At 35.1% G+C, this 19,789-nt stretch overlaps 2 protein-coding genes and 1 long non-coding RNA gene across 8 annotated transcripts; 1 reads left to right on the top strand and 2 right to left on the bottom strand.

Annotated features, from left to right (window-relative positions):
* Nucleotides 1-2,873: 2,873 nt before the first annotated feature.
* On the bottom strand, nt 2,874-5,251 carry LOC121770948. The gene is made up of 4 exons (XR_006043893.1): nt 4,779-5,251; nt 4,509-4,683; nt 3,869-4,260; nt 2,874-3,691 (listed from the first exon to the last, which is right to left on the bottom strand). It is a non-coding gene; the product is annotated as an uncharacterized LOC121770948 (long non-coding RNA).
* A 629-nt stretch (nt 5,252-5,880) lies between these two features.
* LOC121772525 (tRNA dimethylallyltransferase 9-like) lies at nt 5,881-9,420 on the top strand. Its single transcript, XM_042169659.1, has 11 exons — nt 5,881-6,176; nt 6,267-6,320; nt 6,749-6,791; nt 7,501-7,609; nt 7,703-7,901; nt 8,042-8,264; nt 8,366-8,457; nt 8,581-8,675; nt 8,775-8,850; nt 8,960-9,099; nt 9,185-9,420. Exons 1-11 carry the CDS (start codon nt 5,913-5,915, stop codon nt 9,267-9,269), a joined length of 1,380 nt encoding a protein of 459 aa, XP_042025593.1. The 5' UTR covers nt 5,881-5,912; the 3' UTR covers nt 9,270-9,420.
* A 2,906-nt stretch (nt 9,421-12,326) lies between these two features.
* LOC121771673 (protein SEEDLING PLASTID DEVELOPMENT 1-like) lies at nt 12,327-19,737 on the bottom strand. 6 transcript variants are annotated; one of them, XR_006044196.1, is made up of 11 exons: nt 19,278-19,737; nt 18,837-19,051; nt 18,530-18,680; nt 18,163-18,354; nt 17,310-17,472; nt 16,990-17,207; nt 16,747-16,923; nt 16,454-16,576; nt 15,668-16,033; nt 13,798-13,870; nt 12,327-12,468 (listed from the first exon to the last, which is right to left on the bottom strand). XR_006044196.1 is itself a non-coding variant. In XM_042168508.1 (9 exons), exons 1-9 carry the CDS (start codon nt 19,689-19,691, stop codon nt 15,725-15,727), a joined length of 1,962 nt encoding a protein of 653 aa, XP_042024442.1. In that variant the 5' UTR covers nt 19,692-19,737; the 3' UTR covers nt 12,880-15,724. The 6 variants fall into 6 exon arrangements, 1 of the variants encoding a protein (XP_042024442.1); XR_006044194.1 differs by having other exon boundaries at nt 12,331-12,468; nt 13,728-13,870; XR_006044193.1 differs by lacking the exon at nt 12,327-12,468 and adding an exon at nt 12,880-13,059 and having other exon boundaries at nt 13,728-13,870.
* Between the last annotated feature and the right edge of the window lie 52 nt (nt 19,738-19,789).

Below are 19,789 nucleotides of genomic sequence, written 5' to 3'. Positions count from 1 at the left end.
GTATGCGGTAATAATCTATAAAATACAGTACTATACTGAATTATTTTATTTATTTTAAGATTTATCAGTATTATTTTCATTTTTCTTGTTAGTGTATGTTCATTCAAGATTAGGGATCCTAAACCCTAAGTTCATTTGTCAATAAAAATAGTGGAAAATATATACTTAGATTACATCTTTCCCCTTTAATCAATCTCATATACTTTTACCCCATTTTCACACAAATTCATAATAATATTATCCTGGGTAATTTAAAAATGGTAGGTTTTCTTGGAAAATGAATATTTGTGATTAAAAGAAACATTAGTACTCCTATAATGTATTTATTTTGTGTGATAGGAACGTATAGTCTTGACATTGATGCTGAAGAGGGATTGGCTACATTGCAAGCAATAGTAGAACCAAATTATTTTATGAAAGCCTTGTCTAGAACAGGGCCTCATGCTGAGGCTAAATGGATGAAGATCAACCATCCCCGAGACAGCCAACGTTACCATTATGAGTACGATATGTACAACAATGGTTACAATAACTATAATCGGGTTTTGCCCGATTATAGTTATCACCACATGATGGAGCCTGCATTCGCACATTATCACGGGTCGAACTCATATTATCACACGCCTTCCATACCACATCCAAGGTATGTCCCATTCTATCCACACGGCCCTTCTTGTATAAATATCGATATATATTGTGGGTATTTCTAATGTTTTTTTAACTCATTATGTATTCATATTGTAGGAGACGCGGACCGTTTCACTATTAGAGAAGATGCTGTGATCGTCTGACATTTTAGTGGTAGAATTTATCTTAGTTTTGTTTTGAATTAATTGCTTTTTCCAGCATTTAAGGTTTATGAATGTTGTTTTTGAGACTATGATTGTAAACCTTATCAACTATTTCTCGCACTTATGTTTTTTTTTTCCATAAATAACTTTATCGTGAATGCCTACTGTACTAACAGTCTATTTTGACTAGAATATTATATGATGCTATAATATTGACTATTATTACTCTATTTATGCATTAAAGGTTATAATTATTGTTTGTTACTATATTTATGCCTATTATTACTCTATTTATGCATTAAAGATTATAATTAGTAAAATAGTCAATATTAAAAATAAAACAATTGCTAATAAAGCTCGAGCTAATAAGTACTCTATTCGTTTGTTTACAGTCCTAGATGTAATTAAATAATTGAGAATTCGGGTGAGTTATCATTAGCAAAATTTATACGAGGAAATTAGTAAATTACTTACAAATACTAATATGCATCTTGTGTGTGTATGATTCATTATTAATCCGATCAGGCTTATTACTAGACTTTATTTATTATTCACAATCTGAATTTAATTAGGGCGATTTGGAAAAAATCGGACTAATAGTTTTAGTCCTAAACTAATATCTTTGATTTAAAAACCGTGTGAAGGTCTTTCTCCAATAAGAAAGAATAATGTTTTTGGCAAGACAAGAAAAAAATATAAAAGTGAAAAACACAAGTACGATCTTCAAATAAAAAAATAATGTACAATAGAATTAGAAAATTATACACAAATAAAAAATTCAATTAATCAGCTCACCTTATGGGGCTAGCTTCGACCTAGCTAAACGTATTCAGCTTTAACAGTTATATTTCGAATATTCCAACTCGAATTTTGAGTTGAACTAACATCACTAATGACATTCTTCATATATTATGTAGAAAAAATACTTGAGCGAACCATGGAAGACATAGATAATGTCAAATATAATTATGATATGGATGATGTAGAATAGTATGGCATATGATTTGTTCAATAATTATGTAAATAGAGGTTCACTTTATTTTAATCCACAATCCGCCCCCACCTTCCATGTATAAGTTTGTTTCTTCTTTTTCAGCTAAGTTTATTCTCTTAAATTCATTCCCAACTATTGACTAGATATGACCTTATTCATTGAAGTAGATTAGATATGGTAAATGAAATTAATCAATCTTAAAGATTCTGTTCCAAATCAAAATCAATTAGTGCTAAAATAATTCACCATTTCATCAACTTAATCCATTTGTATTTGATCGATACACGGAATATGAATATGTCATTTGTTTTAATAACAATATTTGTAGATAATAGTATTGTAGAGAGTTTGAAAGCTACAAGTGGAAGTGCCATGTGGGAATGAAGCAATGCAACTAATAATGCCTTGAAATCCCCAACATAATACTGTTTAAGTGTACGGATTTATATTAAAGTATTGAGGTTTTGCAGACCCAATAGAATCCACCATGTTTGTGCACATGAGAGTGTGTGTGTGTGTGTGTGTTAACACACAATTTTATAAGTTTGTTTTGCTGTTTAATTTATTATTCAAACTAAGTTTGTTTTGCTGTTTACTTTATTATTCAAACTTGTTATGTTCGGTTGGGGTGAAAATATGAAACCTTGCATACTAGAAAGTTTCATAATTTAACCACTAGACTAGAGGATACATAATTTTCGATCCGAAACTCAACAAAATAATTACAACGACTTTATATGTAAATATTTAAATAGTCGCTGAAAGAAAGGATGCATAAGCTGAATAGATGAAATGCCGACTTTCTTTCTTTTACTATGTGGTCAAAAGTCCAGTTAGCATACAATTTTAAAATAAATGAACTAGATACATAAAATTTGGGCCTCTTTATTAGTGGGAGTATATTGTTAGATTTTTAATAAATGCTTTAAATAATTAAAAAAAAGTTTTTGGGGTATAATGAAGTAATTTGCAAACTTCACTTATTTATAATGAATAAAGGAAGATGCTCTAATCTCCTTGAATTACTAGAAATTGATCATGTTTATTGCTCAACTTATGAGCTATGCATTTGGTTCATTCACTCAAACCTCATTCCGACTTCACTGAGTTGGGAGTATGACATATACATACATACAGCCATATGAAATAAATGACAGAGAAGGAGGGTGAATAAGCGATTGTCAAGTAAGTCTAGTCTAGTTTTAAATATGAATAAAACCCCGTATCATGAATTGATGGCAGTGTGACAATGAAAATATTAACAAGCTTAGTTGAGAGACATACATACACTCAAATTTCCAGTTTAGGCCCTCCCTCTAACAAGCTGACCACCAATTGCCATTTCTTTAAGGCGGGATATGGCCTCTACTCTAGTCTCTACCCGGCTTCAGCCACTGCCGATACTTCTTCCTCGTTTTTCTTTTTAGTTTTTTTTCCCCATTTTTTCAATGACGTCTCTATTAGGCTGTGGATGTATTTGCTACTGATGATTCCTTCTCCGCCGGAGGGAGGCAGTGGTTTCCCGGCGGACAAAAAAGGTAATACATAACATCACATCACATCATTCTAGTTTGTCATATTATTGATTGGTCGCGATAATCTTGTAAAAGAAGCGCGTAGAAAATGTGGTTCCAAGTATCGGGTAAGCACCAATGTATGCAATCTGCATAATTCTTGGGATCGGATCTCTGTTCTTTCGTTAAGAGCTTGCCCTTTCTTTCCCCGAAAATCGAAGGATGGATGGCCGTCTTTTCTGTATTCAGACAACTGGGTGATCTTCAAAACAGTAACATTAACCTTTACTCTCCCGACTACATGATGTCAAGGTTCGAACCAGTACGGTCCTTCAATCGGGTGTGTCTCGTTGAAGCACTTCCCATCTGTCCCGGGCTTCCACTCCCAACTCCTGCACACGAAAATTTTACACAATGGCCGGCCGGATTCATACTCTATCTTATAACATCTGATTATAAATTAGAGTTATGATTGAGTAGTTTAAGGATAATGCGATCAAACAAGCTCAGTGTTTTTTATGCATACATTCATAGCTATTGCTCAAAGTAAACATCCTTGAAAGACTTACCATATGTTGCGAAGAAGAAGATCTTCTGGGTTTCTGGATTGATGCGCGAATCAACCCAGTTCGCCCACGTTTCCATTGCTATAACCTATATGCCGTTGTCACGTTGTATCCAGAGATCCGTACCTGTAAAACCATAATTGCTACTCATAATGTTGAACCCCAAAAAAAACTGCATATAAATGACGTCACGACGTGGCATTGATTGTAGGTTTGTACATCCACCATATATAACTCGAGAAAATCAAAACATCAGCTCCTTCCCACTCCTTGCTATGCTTAGCTACGGAATCGAGCTTCACTAGTCGTTTCATCACCGTGTGGTTCGTTGCATGGTCTGATATCGACTCGATTACCAAAGCCGCCCAATAGTACTCGATGGATGCATTGAATTCCTATTGTTGATTGGAAACAACTTGGTTAACAAATGCTTCATTGTATTGAAGAGTTAAAAAAACACTTTATTTGTGTTATAATGTGTGTGCAATGGCGGATCCAGGTGAGATCATCGCTGGCCCACGAGGATCGGAAAACTCCTTTGAATTCGGCATCTGGAGCCGTTCTTAATTGTGTCCGACCTTACGAGTTTCATTTCCTAGATCAACCATTGTATGTGTTTTTGTGTGTGTGTGTGTGTGATTACCTCGACTCTGGAAAACTTTCCTCGGAGGTATGCGATGGAGGGATCTCCTTACAACTCGAGGAAGTGCAGAGTGTACTAAACAAATCATGGACTCAAACATGCCTCTTTGCACTGAATCTCCAACAAACATCAATCTTTTGTTTCTCAACATCTCCATTGACTTCATACCATCAACCTAACATCATGATTATAGAGTGCATGTCAAGAAAACATGTTACGTATTTTTTTTTTGCAACGACGGGACAAAATTGAATATTTACCCGACATTACCTTGGCAAATCACACGCGTCAGGCTGCCACCTCCAGTTATGATAAAAGGAATCGGATCTTCCATTCCTGACGCAAGTTGTCTGTTTCACCAGAAACGAACAATCTTCTTCTCCATAGAGAGGAAGACTCTCATTATCCCGAATCCAGCTGCCTTGGAACACATTGCACCCCTCTTCAATTTCCTCATCCACGGATACATTGATCGGAACTGCAGTCGTATATCCACGGCCAGTTGTCCACTCCAGCAGCATCGAGCTGCTCGGCCACATGCTGTGGCTGTTCCGAGAGCTATCTACAATGACTCAAGCCGCCCCAAGCGTGAGGACTGCCACGATGGAGAGGTGGAAGAGGAGGTGGATCCGCCGGTGGTGCAGTGTGGTCATGGTGGTTATGTGTTGTGTAGATATGTTTGGTTACATTGGTATATGTTTAAGGTTTAATGATTCAAGTGTATGCAACAACTGGTTGGTGAGGTTAGGCGTCGGGTAACACAAACTAAGGTTGCTTACAATTTGTGTATGCTTACATTATTTTATGGATTTATAAGATGAAATAGATTGGACATCATATTTACAGATTAATTTTTTTTATATTTACTACTCCATATATTATTAGTTCAAAATGATTACTTGGGTTGAATATATCAAAACTAAGCTTATGATTTCTTTCTAATTAGCAATAAATGTTAATTAGGGTTTATAATAATATAGAGATTTTTTTTAAAAAAAAGTCCCTATAATTCCAGACGTAAGTAAGTACCGAAACAAGTCCGGTCTGTTCGATCTAATTTTAGACTAGATAGCATGTAAAAAATAATCAGTTCAATCCAAGCTAATATGTCATTAAGCTTGGATTGGCTTGAGCCGTCATTTTTTGTCAAAACTATTCGTTTAACTCGTTGTAGAAATTTTTAAGCGTGAATTTAGCAGATGATTCATCTTTCCGTCAATAAATTTCTTAATCTAGGACCACAATTTTAACCTTTTCAAAACAACAATTTTAAAGAATAAAAAATAAAAAAATCGAAATAAAACCAATACGTATTCCTTAATTTAATGAGAATATAATTTTCTGTAAAAGACCTTTTTCTATTATTAGTAATTCCAAAAATTATCAATTTAGCTGTGTACCGAAATGATAAGCCGTTTGAGAGTTGGCGGCGTACGAATGTGTTGCCTCCGCCTCCCTTCCCCGGGTGAAGCGCCGCTCCGCCGCTGTTCAACGCCACCCTTCCGCGTCTTCTGCACTACAAGATTCCTCACCACTTCCTGCTCATTGAAAAGCAAGCGGCAGAAAGTAATTGTAATATCTGGCCCCACCGGCGCCGGCAAAAGCAGGCTCGCCTTGGAGCTCGCCAAACGACTGAATGGAGAAATAATCAGCGCTGATTCCGTTCAGGTGAATGAATTTCTAATATAAAATTTCATTTGAGGAGTGTTAATTTTATTTCTATTTTGATTATTGAGAGAGTTTGTATTCCGATGGCAGTTGTATAAAGGTCTTGATATTGGTTCAGCAAAGCCTTCGTTGGAAGACAGAGAGGTATTCTCGAGTTTCGAATTTGTGTATTGCATTGTGTGTTTGGGAATGATTAAGAGTTAAAGTGGCTTTCGCTTTAAAATTATAAATTGATTCTGTAATTGGCGTTTGGAGAAATTGGTTATGACTTGTGATAAAACAATACTATGTTCCAGCTTTAGTTCATATGTAGCTGCATTGGACCCTTGCATTGCTATGATAAGGTTTGAAGTTTTATGATAAAGAAGAAAAAGTGTAGTTATGTTATTGAAATGGTCTCTTTGTTTCTAATGATTGTGACTTTGTGAAGATAAAAATGATAATTTTTGCTGATAAGTTGAAAGAATGTGCTTTAAGTGGTTGTACTCTTGCTCATATGCTTGAAGTTTTGAACACTAATTTATGTATGGGAATTACTGAAGTAGTTACGTCAAGAATTTGAATTTTTACAGGAAGTCCCACACCATTTGGTGGATATATTGCACCCATCTGAAGGTAATATTTGAAAGAATGCATTGAAAGCTTGTTCATTTCCTCTTAGGAAATCTTCTGTTGGGGATATGTAAGTTTTGCTTTTTCTTTTGATGTGGCTATTTGGAGGTGAAATATGTCCCTGTAACATTATTTTGTGATAAGACTTGATCGTATAAGTTATAACTTCATAACAGATCAGGAATCTAATTTACGTGCTTGTATGCCTTAAGTCGCTTATGCTGTGTTGAGATATGAAAAGTAAATACATTAAACTCTTTGCTCTTAATTTACCAGAGAAAAACAGTTCCTGTGAGATATAGACATATAGTGCTATTGCAGTTATACAGTATGTTACGTCTCAAGTAGCGAAAAAAAAGCAATCACTTTTTCCTTCGTTTTTTAAGCTGCGGAACCAGGGTATGGATTAAAAATCCTCCCTTTAATTATCATTATCATCTTTGTTGTTGGAATTTGACTCTTTGAGATTGATTTCAATCTATTAAAACGTATTTTTTGATGGTTTTATTGGTTCATGCATAACTGTTTTACAATACATCATTGATCATTATCTACTTAGCATCTTTGGAATGAAAATCCATCAGTTCAAGGGCTACCACAAGCTAAACTAAGATTCAAATGTGTTTGCTGTACTTACATGGGCTTTCGTTACTAAATTTTGTTGCTTTTAATGTTTGATGTATCTCATAAAAGAATTTTCTTGGTCTATCAGATTATTCTGTTGGAAAATTTTATGAGGATGCTAGGCAAAAAACAGAGGAAATTCTTTTTAGAGGTCGTGTCCCAATTGTGACAGGCGGTACAGGATTGTACTTACGGTGGTATGTTAATGTTGCTTACCTTTAATTCATGGCTTTTTTTTCTTTTTATCATTATAACATTAAAGAATGCAATTTTCATTACTGTTGTATAAGGTTCATATATGGGAAACCGGATGTTCCACAAGCCTCACCTGAGATCACCTTGGAAGTGCATTCAGAACTTGCAGAATTTCAGAGGGATGGTCATTGGGATGCAGCTGTACAATTGGTTGTCAAAGCAGGCGATCCAGGTGTCAAGTCATTAGCAGCAAATGATTGGTATCGGTTGCGTCGCAGACTTGAAATTCTTAAGGTTGGTTGAGAATTAGAACCTATTGTCTTTTTATTCAGTTCTTTCCACCCTGATTAAATGGTAGTTTATGGTTAACAAATATTTCTTACTCTAAAATTCTAAATAAACCCCTGAATGCCATGATTGTTTTATTCATGCAGTCTACTGGCACATCTCCATCGGCCTTTAAAGTACCCTATAATTCTTTCAAGGAAAAGTTGGAATCGAATGGAGTAGAATTGTCAGACATACACTCTTCAAATAGTGAACCTCAAAAGAAAGACTCAAACGACCTGGACTATGATTTTGTTTGTTTCTTCCTTTCCACACAAAGGCTGGATCTTTACAGATCAATTGATTTCAGGTGTGAAGATATGCTTTTAGGTAAAGAGAAAGCTTACGGTGTATTCTACACATATACCTATGTAGGAAACTAGTTATATTTGCAAGAACTAACTGTTTTAAGTTGTCTTTTCCTATGCTAGATGGTGGAATTTTATCGGAGTCAAAGTGGCTTCTTGATTTGGGCCTTATGCCTAATTCCAATTCTGCAAGTCGAGCAATTGGCTATAGACAAGTATGCTTCCATTCCAGTTCCATTTTTTGTCACAGTCTAACAGATACCAATTTATTGGTTTCTGAGGATCTTTGTCGTAAGGCCGATGTTTGCGTTTGATTTCCTTGTTTTTGAAATTCGTAGGCTATGGACTTTCTGCTAAGTGCCAGAGAACAACAGGGCTGGAGTTCTTCTAGAGGATTCTACAGATTTCTGTCTGAGTTTCAAAAATCTTCTAGGTAAATTATTCCGATGAGGCATGGGAATGATATAGAGGTTTTTTTTTGTATATATTTAGTAACTTGAATAGTAAAATCGAGTTGGGTATAAAATTGCAGAAATTTTGCAAAGAGACAGTTGACATGGTTTCGGAATGAGCCGATCTACAATTGGATTAATGCCTCAAGACCCATGGTATGAAAAAACATGTTTCGAGTCTATTGATTTCGTCAGTCTGTGTTGTCATAGAAGCTAAGCTTAGTACATTGTTACGTTTTCTACATTTTGATTATCTTGATTGCAGGAAGATGTGCTGAGATTCATATGTGACGCCTACGAAGACCAATCAATGAAACTTAAAGTGCCTCAGTCGCTTTGCATGGATAAGGACATGACACACCCAAAGGAAGTCCGTCTACTTAAAGCTTATCGCACTCAAAATAGGTAGTCATTTTATTTCTTACATCTTTTAGCTGTATTCAGGCACCTATCTTTGTGTGTCTAAATTGAGATGTATGGTTTTGTGAAGGCTCTTCGTCTCGCCTGAAGATTGTAGCAGTATTCTGGACTGGGTGAAGAGAACTCAAGGCGAACACACAATGTCTGTATATTAAAACGCACTGCTGCGCATACAGTCTGGTTTTCGTGTTTTCTCATCCATGAATCTGCTCAAAATGATCCGTTGCTCGGATGCGGACACCATAGAGCACGACATATTTTGTTAAACCCATTTCAATAATCTAAGTCAAGACTGCTTTTGATAAATTCCAACATTTAGTTGGTTTAGGCTACAATATCGAGGTTGAGTTTTCGATCACATAATTTAATACTACTAGAATTTTTAATCTATATATGAATTTTTTTTTTACTATAATCACTAAAAACTGTACAAAATATAATAGATAAATAATAATAATAATAATAATAATAATAATAATAAGTGCTTTTGATTACTTTTTTTTGGCAAAACTAAATAGAAACTACGTGATAGTTGATGAAAAAGTAACCTAGTTCTTATTGTTAATGCACAAAATTAAATAATACTAGTATCATTAAATATGATATAAAACAAGCTTAGGAGTGGAAAAATAGTGGGTTGAGGGGCATGTATGTTAATTTATTTATAATAAAGGTTTGTTCGTACCTAAAACTACATTAGGAGGTTCTTTACACTTTGGAGTAAGCATTAGGGCTGTATTTAACAATTTTCCGTACATCATATTATCGAGAATAAAATAATATATTTAATCAAACACAAATCTAACTTTAGAAAGCTCATTGATTTGGACTCGATCATGCTCGAATAAGGTCGTGAGCATCGAAATACCATATAAATAGTAGCACAACAATATTCGACTCGAATCATGCAAAATATATGTACATATCGCAATTAGTAAATATCAGTACCCGAAGCTGCGGGGCTCGAACCCGCAGCTTCCGCCTTGACAGGGCGGTGCTCTAATCGATTGAACTACAATCCCAGGGAATAAGGGATCTGACAGAAATTTTGATTCTTTTTTATCTTCGTATGGCGTATGGGGTTAAAGGACAAGAGGTTTTAGACTATCTCATGGTAGATTGATGCGGTTTATTGGGCCGAGCTGGATTTGAACCAGCGTAGACATATTGCCAACGAATTTACAGTCCGTCCCCATTAACCGCTCGGGCATCGACCAGGAAGAATCCATTAAATTTTTTTATCGGCTTATTGGTAATCCATGATCAACTTCCTTTCGTAGTACCCTACCCCCAGGGGAATTCGAATCCCCGCTGCCTCCTTGAAAGAGAGATGTCCTAAACCACTAGACGATGGGGGCCACCTTGACCGCGTAATGCTAACTTTTCTTAAATTGCTAACTTGCTTACTCATCAACGTAGTGTGTTAAAAATGTCAACACGATCACATTATTTATGTTGACATTTAAATATTAATGTCAACACTGACAATGTATTATAATATCAACTTAAGTTTATGTTGAGATTTCATTATCATCGTTTTGACATTTTTAATACAATACGTTGATGAGTTAGCAACGGATCACACCCCTATCAGGTATATATATTAATCATAGTATATAAGTGTGTCGCATCCAACAATCAGCGTCACAAAAATTATTCTCCCTTAATGTATTTTAGGAGTACTAAAAACGAAAAGATAAGCTATTAGTACACTGAACAAAGTAAATGCTCCACATTATTAAAAGAGTCCAAAAGCTCATAAAAGTATTAAATTCATCACAATATAACAAAGTAGAGTCCAAGTGATCACCACTGCATGCTAGCTACTATGCTTAAATAAAACTAAACAACCAGAAAATGAAAGAAAAAAAGAGAAAGAGAAATGAATGAAAAACTAAAGAAACAAAAAGCCTCTCAAAGTACATTCATCATCAGATCATATATATGTAAGTAATGGTGTTAGTGATGTTTGGGGTCGGGTCCGCCTGGGCTGACCCGGTTGACGGGGTACCAGTTTTCGGCCGTTTCTTTCCTCTCCAAGCTCTCCTTGATGGCTTCTTGTGCGCTTTCGATCAATGCCCGTCTCTGTGGTGGTGGAGGGAGGAAGCGAGACTGAGCCACGGAGAATGAGAATGAAATCAAGATCAAACACAACCAGAACCTTAGGGTTGCCATATATTGTATTTGTATGAGAGATGAAGGTATTAATGTGGGGGTTGGAGAGATGGGTATTTATAGAGAGTGATGGAGGAGCCAAATTGGAAGTTAAGGGATTTCCACAAAGTGGGCTAACTAACGTCCATGCAATCAAATAGTATTAAGAAGGAAAACACGACTCTTGTTTGTATAAACAATCCGTATGTATTAGTATTAGTATTAGTATTAGTATTAGTATTAGTATTAGTATTAGTATTAGTATTAGTATTAGTATTAGTATTACACCTTTGGCCCTGAAGCTTGAAACGGTGGGTGCGTAATGTAATGGACACCCTTTCTCCCCAAGTTAATTTATGGTGTTTTCCATATTTGGATCACAGTTTTGGCTGGAAATTGGAAATACAGACAGACACTTTATAACTTGACGTCAAATTAGTTGATTCTAAAATTTAACACCTCACCAACTATTAAGTGAACATCTCTATTTGTATTTTTTTTACTTTGAACAAAAAATCACTATAGAGTCTAAAGTTTAGAATATTGTTCAATTACAAGCCTAAATATTGACAATTCTCCAATGTAGCATATGAGGGTCAAAAACTAATTGCGTTTTGCTTTTGTCATATACTAGTTTTATTGTTTTTTTTTTATAAATTGTTAGCACTTTATTATTCGCCAATTTTGGTTTCGAATATTTCCTTTATATCAAAAGAAATAGCAATGAACACAAAATAGAATAACACACATGGCATTGGTTGATTAAATTATGCAAATATGTGGTGATGATATCATTGCTATTTGACCTTACGAGTATCTTCAATGGCCAACGTGGGTTTAAAAAGTAATCCATTCCTTTTTCTTTATGTTTATCCTAGTACGTTATGTTTTTCTAATTAAAAAGTTATTATCTAGGCTAGGCTAGGCTAGCTTATTTTTATAGGAGATATAAATATAAGCAAAGTTATCCATTCCTTTTCTTTATGAGCTTAGCGATTTTCTATTAATTTGTAAATTAATTAAACTTTAATTAAGTTCCATAGAGAGCCACCCAAAAATTCGTTACATGTACAGACGAGGGTTATTTGCCTATCTTGTTTTGCTAAATTTCATAATTTATAATTATGCAGATTGCAAATCCACATCTTGTCGTCATCATTTGCAGTTAAACTCCAACTCCCCATGAAACCTACCCAATTCCTATAGAGAGAAGTGACGAATTTGATTAGTAATAATAGTAGAAAAGCACTTGCCAAGTAATTTATTTTGAACTCTTGCATATACGCTGACACTACAAAGCATATGGTCCACTCTATCTATATACTAATATAAATATACTATTATATTATGGAGTACATATTATCACATGAGCACTACTTGGCTGCTGTGATGTACATTTAGTATTATATGCTTTATTTTATTTATTTCCTTTGACTCTTAGTATATCTTAAAAATTTTCATTGGCATTATTAATTTTCCATATGACATAAATATTTAAGTATGATATGTTATTTTCTTCCTTCAGTTGAAGTTACCGAGAAAATGAACAAATCAAATTTGATTTTTAACTGATTTGTAAAATACACGTAGTCAATAACAATTTTCGAGATATTAGAATAAAAATAAATACTCCTATATAAACAAAATAAATAACGCTGAATAGTGCTCACATAGATGTATATAATAACATTGATCATAGAATATATATACATATATATAGATGTGAATGTGTCTGAAGATCTGGAGTGCTGATCCTCTGCCCATGGGGTTCTGAAGGGCCACGATTTTCCACTGATAATATTATTATTTTTTATAGGTGAAGGGTTACATGTAAAAGGGTTAGGCATGCTAAAAAACTACATAAAATTAAACAAAACGCCACAATAAGCCTCCAATTTCAAGTATTGTAATTGGAAGGTTACACTTCAGACACGCACATTAAATTCACAGTTAAAACCACCTAAATTCTCACATTTTTCCTAGTTTTGGCAAATCGAAGCAAATAGTATGATATAGTAGTTCAATGTAGAAAATCAAGCAAGAATTGGTTCAATAAAAGAAAAATATATGTGCAGAATATAGTTGGGCCAAAACTGGTAATGGAAGCCAGCTAGAGATTGTCTATTTTAAATTGTAAATAAAAAAAAAGTTAAATAAAACAGACAAGATCACATAAAAGCTATAAAAAGTTAAAATAAACTACCCATACCAGCCATAGCTAATCCAATGTGACATCTGATTTGAGGAAAATTTGAGTGCTATATTGTGATTTTGGATTTTAGAGAAGCACTTTCACTAACTACTATGTTACTTTGGTCTACACAAAACAACAAAGATAACACATATAGATAGCCTATCACTTGTGATTTTATTCAATTCTAGAGTTCCATTGTGATTTGTGAACCACACAAATAATGCTGAAAGATGCACTTAAAAATGATAAGAAAACGTTAAATCACCTTTAAATGTATTGTAGCATAGGCCAAAAAGAGCACATTCGAAAGAGAGCTAATATGGATTCCAACCAACCTGCTTCTTGTACGGTGAATAGTTTAGATGTGACGTTGTCTTCCCCACCTCAAAAGATTAAAAAAAGAGGATCCTAAAAAAATCACCAAAAATAAAGAAATACTAATAAGTTTTTCATCTTCAAATTGACATGAATTGGGATGAATATAAGGTCAGGATGACAAGAAATGGGGTAAAACATGTAACAGTTCTTGATGCTAAGGCATTGCATAAAGAAAAAAAATAGCACCCCTTGTTGTAAATTATTCACATTAAGGGACAGTTGGTTCAACCTTTCAAATTCAGTTACATACTAAATTATTTGATACTTGAGATGTATTTACTTTTCATGAATAATGATATAGATAGTTGAGTATTTTATCTTTCATTACTAGGGCTTGTTCAAGTATTATGGGATACAAATCAAGCAAAATTAGCTCAAGCTATAGAAATTATCAAGGGCCTTGAGATATCCCAAAGTTTCAATCCATCTTACTAAATCCTCTACTAGATTAGCCTAGCTTTCTAGGGTGATCCTAAAAAAACACTCTTAAGGTTCAATTAAATCTTAACTATTGACTGATTAAACCCAAATTGTGGATAAATCCTAATTAAAATAATATTAACCCCCATTAATTTTAATTAACCACATTTAAAGGCCGGCTGCGTATGATTCTAGTATCTTTCTTAAAAGTCATAATACATAAGAGAGTACCCAATTAAAAACTAACTTAAAGAATATACTGCAGTTGCTTCACAATCCTTCTAACTGCTATCAGGAAATTAAATTGGGTAAAGAAAGCCAGCAAATTATACCACTCCCTTCGTCCACCAATAAACTTCCCATTTTGCTATTTTTGTTCCTCCACTAATAAACTTCTCATTTGTTTATTTACTACTTTCGGTAATAAATCCCACATTTCACTAACTTTATATAACTCACATTTCAATATAAAACTAATACGGAGTATATGAAAGTAGAACTCACCTTCTTTTAACCTTTTCAATCCACTTTCTACTATATTTCTTAAAACTCGCGCCCAGTTGTATTGGTGGATGGAGGGAGCATTATCAATTTGCATTACAAATTTTTCCACAAAGAAATAAAATGCCGACCAATGCAATGAGCTGACCCACCACAGAAAGTGGCAATCTTTTTATATAATGAACAACAATGATTTTTGAGTCATACTAATTTAGGTCAACTTCATAAATAATCATCTTTTTGAGTATGCACGTTCAGAATATAAAGGTTAAAGAAAGTAAGGCAATTGTGTAGCTTTCAAAGATCAGAAATTAATGTTATTCCTTTCATAAATGTATCTCTACATATGGAAAAGAACTATTGAAAAGGTTTGACTTTGGGATTCTGGATAAGCATTTGAATACTCTTACATAGATTAAAGTGGGAATAAAGAGCACCAAATAATAAATAAAATAAATGGTTTAGATCAAATTTGTTTTGGAGCACTAACTTTTAGTCAATACTCAATACTACACAGCTATCCATTTTTTTCAATTTTTCTCCTAATGTTCAGCCTAAACTATATTTATGTTTATCTTGTTTGTTTTAAAGTAATTTCTGGAGTAGTTGGAATCATGCAAAAGGCAAGAATCAACTAACCGAAAGAAAACCCCATTAGCACTAACTCAATTGTCTAAACGGTCAAAGATAAGCATATAATCAGGAGTTCTTGCTACTAACCCTCACCTATTCAGAGGAGACAAATTTGCAATAGACTTGGAAATATTTATGGAGGAAAGAAATGAGCACCAACAATAGTGAGATAAAAAAAATTTGAATCGTGCTAATTGAACTTTATGATGTCTGCATGAAAACAAACTCAATGAAACTAATAGGCTGAGAGTGAGCACCAGAATGCAAACATACCTGTGCTTCTATGATATTTGATGTGGGATGAGACAAAGATGTTTGGACTAAATATATTTAGTCAGGAAGGAGTGGTAATCGGTTGACAGTGATAGCAGACCCGTTCATTTCATTGTTTAGCTCATAAAAGTTTTCAGAGTCGTTAGAATCACCGGCTTCTTTTTCTTCAGAACTGACTTCGTTGACTGTACTCTGTAGAGGAAGGATCCTGAGCCGCACACCAAGCTCAGTAACAATTCTTTCTGATTTAAGATTGTATTTACGAATGAGGTCCTTCTGAAGCAATATTATATTTAATGCGCGGGGAAGCAGATCAACGGGCTCTCCCTTTGGGATTACTCTTTGCTCAACTGCAATTCTTGCTTCCTGTGTAGATAGAAAGAACAGTTCTTTTTATCAATACTGGCTTATGCCATTCCAACTCAAATGAATAAATAGATAAATAAAAGTAAACCTCGAGCCATTACAAATTGAAAGATATTAGGACAAAGAGGTTCACGTCAGTCCTGCTTTGGATGAAGATATTAGGACAAAGATATTACCATTTGACGTCTATTGAATATTCAAAAAGAAAAAGAGTTCATTTTCTACCATTCTTGATTCACCAGAAGAAACACTTGCAAATAGCTTTCTATAACGCTGCAGTTATCCTTCAACCTTTCTAGAAGCTATTAGTCATTAAAAAGCCCAGAACAACAAGAGTAGTTGTAGCATATAGCACAAACTTTTTCAGCTACAATATTTCACATAATGACGGAAGATTTTCCGCCCATTTTTCCCAATTACCTCCAAGGCATCAATTTTCTCTGAGTCATTTGCCTTAGCATCAGATTCATAAAATTCAAAACCATCTGCATAGTCAGACATTAAAGATTGAATAGTCCTCATTATCTGAGCCAAAGAGCTCGTCTGCAAAAGGAAAAACAGCAAGTAAATGATAAAACAAAATATTAAGAAGAATAAAAAAAATGACTAGGCAAAACATGACACAAGGAAACAACCTTTAGTTTATCCCATTCAATCGGTATTGTTTAACATGATGAAAGGAATTTGAAAAGCTAAATGATCTCAGACCTTACCTTGATGACATAGGTAGGAAGGCTTTGAGATCTTGCAGCAGCTTGTAGCCGAGAATTCTTTTTGAGCTTGGACTGCAAAGCTATTAACACATCTGATTCACTGATGTTGTCAGTAAATTTGATTGTATCATCTATCTTTAACTGCTTTATCCCTTGCATGATGCTTGCCTCTGATATCTACAACACTGCTTGCGTTTAAGTTACCAATCCACCAGTTTTTGTAAGGAATATAGTGGAACTTACCCCATAAAGAAATATACAGAGATGGTCCTCATCTTCAAAAGAATTCCCTTCTGAGGCAATTGCATCATGGAAAGATGAATCATCAATCATTTCAGAAGTATCTTCAGTCCAACTTACACTGCTCGTCTCACTCTCAGACAAATCAGGAGTGAATAAACTTGGCTCCAATCCATTTGTTTCGTTATTCAACTTTCGGACCTCAAATCTAGGGTGGCGACCTACTTAAGGTTAAATGAACAGCATATAAATTTGAGATGGTAGCGAAGATGAGAAAACATAAAAGTAGAAACATCAGTTATCAAACAGAAAGGAATCAAGACCTGCAAGTATAGAATCTACTGTTGCTTCTAGATTACGATGAACTCGTAACTCTGCTTTAGAAATTATCTCCACCCCACAAGTGAAAGTTGATGGCCCTTTCCTTTCCAACACACTTTTTTGAACTCCTCTCCTACTTGCCTCTTCATCGCCCAGTGTCACACTCTGGGAAACAGTAACAACAGCGTTTCATATGATAAAATTTGTCAACCTAAGATGTAAAAAAGTAAAATAACTGAAAAGAATCCAGCAACAACTTTCAAGTAATGAGAAACCTCTAAACCATGGTAGTGAAATTGATTGATAACTTTCAAGTGATATTATAAATTCTTGAACATGATATTGTAAGGATAACAAAGTGAATAAAGGATAAAGTGTTCCAAGTGTAAAAACTCTATGTCTAGCAGCATTCTATAGTTTGAGATGGCAACACAAATAAAGAAACAAAGTTCCTGCCAGACTTAGATGACTACCTTGCGCGTGATACAAAATTCTACATAATTGACATAATATTTAATTGGTTCTATAGATTTCCAAGTTAAGGATCTAACATTACAGATGAAGTCAAGGGCAAGGAGACTTCAAAAGCAACAATTTCTTTAGGTATTGTTACAATAAGATGCAAGACTGCAGCAACAACTTGAATCTCACACAACTTACAAGCTACAAGTGTTTACTCTAAATAAAATGTCTACACCAATCCAGTACTCCGGTCCACACACACACACATATATATGGTGTGGTTATTATGAGTCCCCTTCTTAGTGTTAGTCTGTTATTCCTCTTCACCGGACTGCTATGGATGCTTGTGAGTTTCAAATCTGACAGTATGTGAGTTAAAAATATCAGAATTACCTGCACTCCTCCGACAAGCATCTCTAATGTAGGATTCATCACTAAGTTCTCAATGGTTACTCCATGAGCAGTTGCAACTAGTTGAATTCCACGTTGAGCAATTGTACTAGCAGCTGCAGCTTCAAGCTTTGTGCCAATTTCATCAATCACAATTACTCGTGGCATATGATTTTCAACAGCTTCTATTAGCACCTGCCAAATTATAATAATAAAATACGACCATGTGCTTGTTAAAAACACACTATTTGGAATCTAAAGTAGAAAACCATGACAGATGATAGGATATTATATGATTCTGAGAAAGTAGTATCTTAACATTTCACCTGTTTAATTTTTGTTCATGTAATGATGAGAGCAGTATTCATACCTTATGTTGAATATCGGTGTGTGGAACTTGCATCCTGCGAGCATGGCCTATTCCTGAGTGTGGAATATCTCCGTCACCTCCAATTTCATTTGAGGTGTCAACAATCATTACACGCATATCATACTCATTTGCAAGCATACGGGCTATGTCCCTTCAAATAAAGAACATATAATGTACTATTATTTTACTGATAGTAGAATTTGCATAAGATCAGTATGTACAAGTAAGTTCCTTTAAGATATTCCCATGTCAATGTATCATCATGCTCTATCTAATCATTAATACTTGTATATATGCAGAAATTAACCTGATAATTGTGGTTTTCCCCACCCCAGGAGGCCCGATAAGTAGCAATGAAGCACCATCTTTAACTAAATCTCGCAATAGATTGGCACTTCCCGACACCGCACGACCAACACGACAAGTTAAACCAATAACTGCACCTTTCCTATTTCTAATTGCGCTAATGCGGTGTAGTGTTATGCTAATTCCAGCTCGATTATCAACTGCAAAGTCCCCAACCTGCAATCAATAATAGATGTACGAAATTAAGCAATCCAGATATGGAACTCACATCTCTAGCTATATGTTTCAATAGGTACTAATATCATTACTACGCAAAACTGTCTAAGGTAATCCAGTATGGTTAGCTATTTGATAGAAGCAGCACAAGATGATCACTTCAAAAAAACAGAGAAAACTGCAAATCTAGCTGAAACGTAGTTCTCCAGACTGAAAATCAGCACACCTGAGCGGTAGCATGAAGAATGTCCTCCATTGAAATTGGGTGATCAGACAGCACGAAATCCCCAGACGGGAAGCGGGCGAGCGGCTTCCGGCCCAAGTCCATCACCACTTCAATCAAGTCATGTAGCTCGGGATGTTCGCTCACCCTGCGCCGCATCTCTTCCGGCAAAAGCGCCAGCAACCGACCAAGTTCCACTTTGAATTCTTCGGTCGCATCAAGTGGCGGCGCCGATGAGCTCAGAAGAGGAGAAACTTTAAGACTCCGACCTTTGAAGCCAAGCCAGGAAAGTTTTCGTGTTGTGGGGATGGGGAAGCGGATTCGGGCGGCGGTTTTTCTGGTTGGAGATGGTTTGAAGGAGAGATGGAGACGGAATGGGAGAGAACAGCATTTGCTTTTTGGCGGTAAAATCATCATGGGATTTGGATTTCGCAATTAGGGTTTGGAATTTGGGGATTGCCAAAATTTGTCCCAATATAGGGTATAGGAGTGGATAAGAAATATGGCCCACTTAC

Source organism: Salvia splendens, chromosome 16 (assembly GCF_004379255.2).
Source record: "Salvia splendens isolate huo1 chromosome 16, SspV2, whole genome shotgun sequence".
Lineage (NCBI taxonomy): Eukaryota > Viridiplantae > Streptophyta > Magnoliopsida > Lamiales > Lamiaceae > Salvia > Salvia splendens.
Note: the sequence above shows the minus strand (reverse complement) of the source record. Positions and strands in the feature narration are given on the sequence as shown.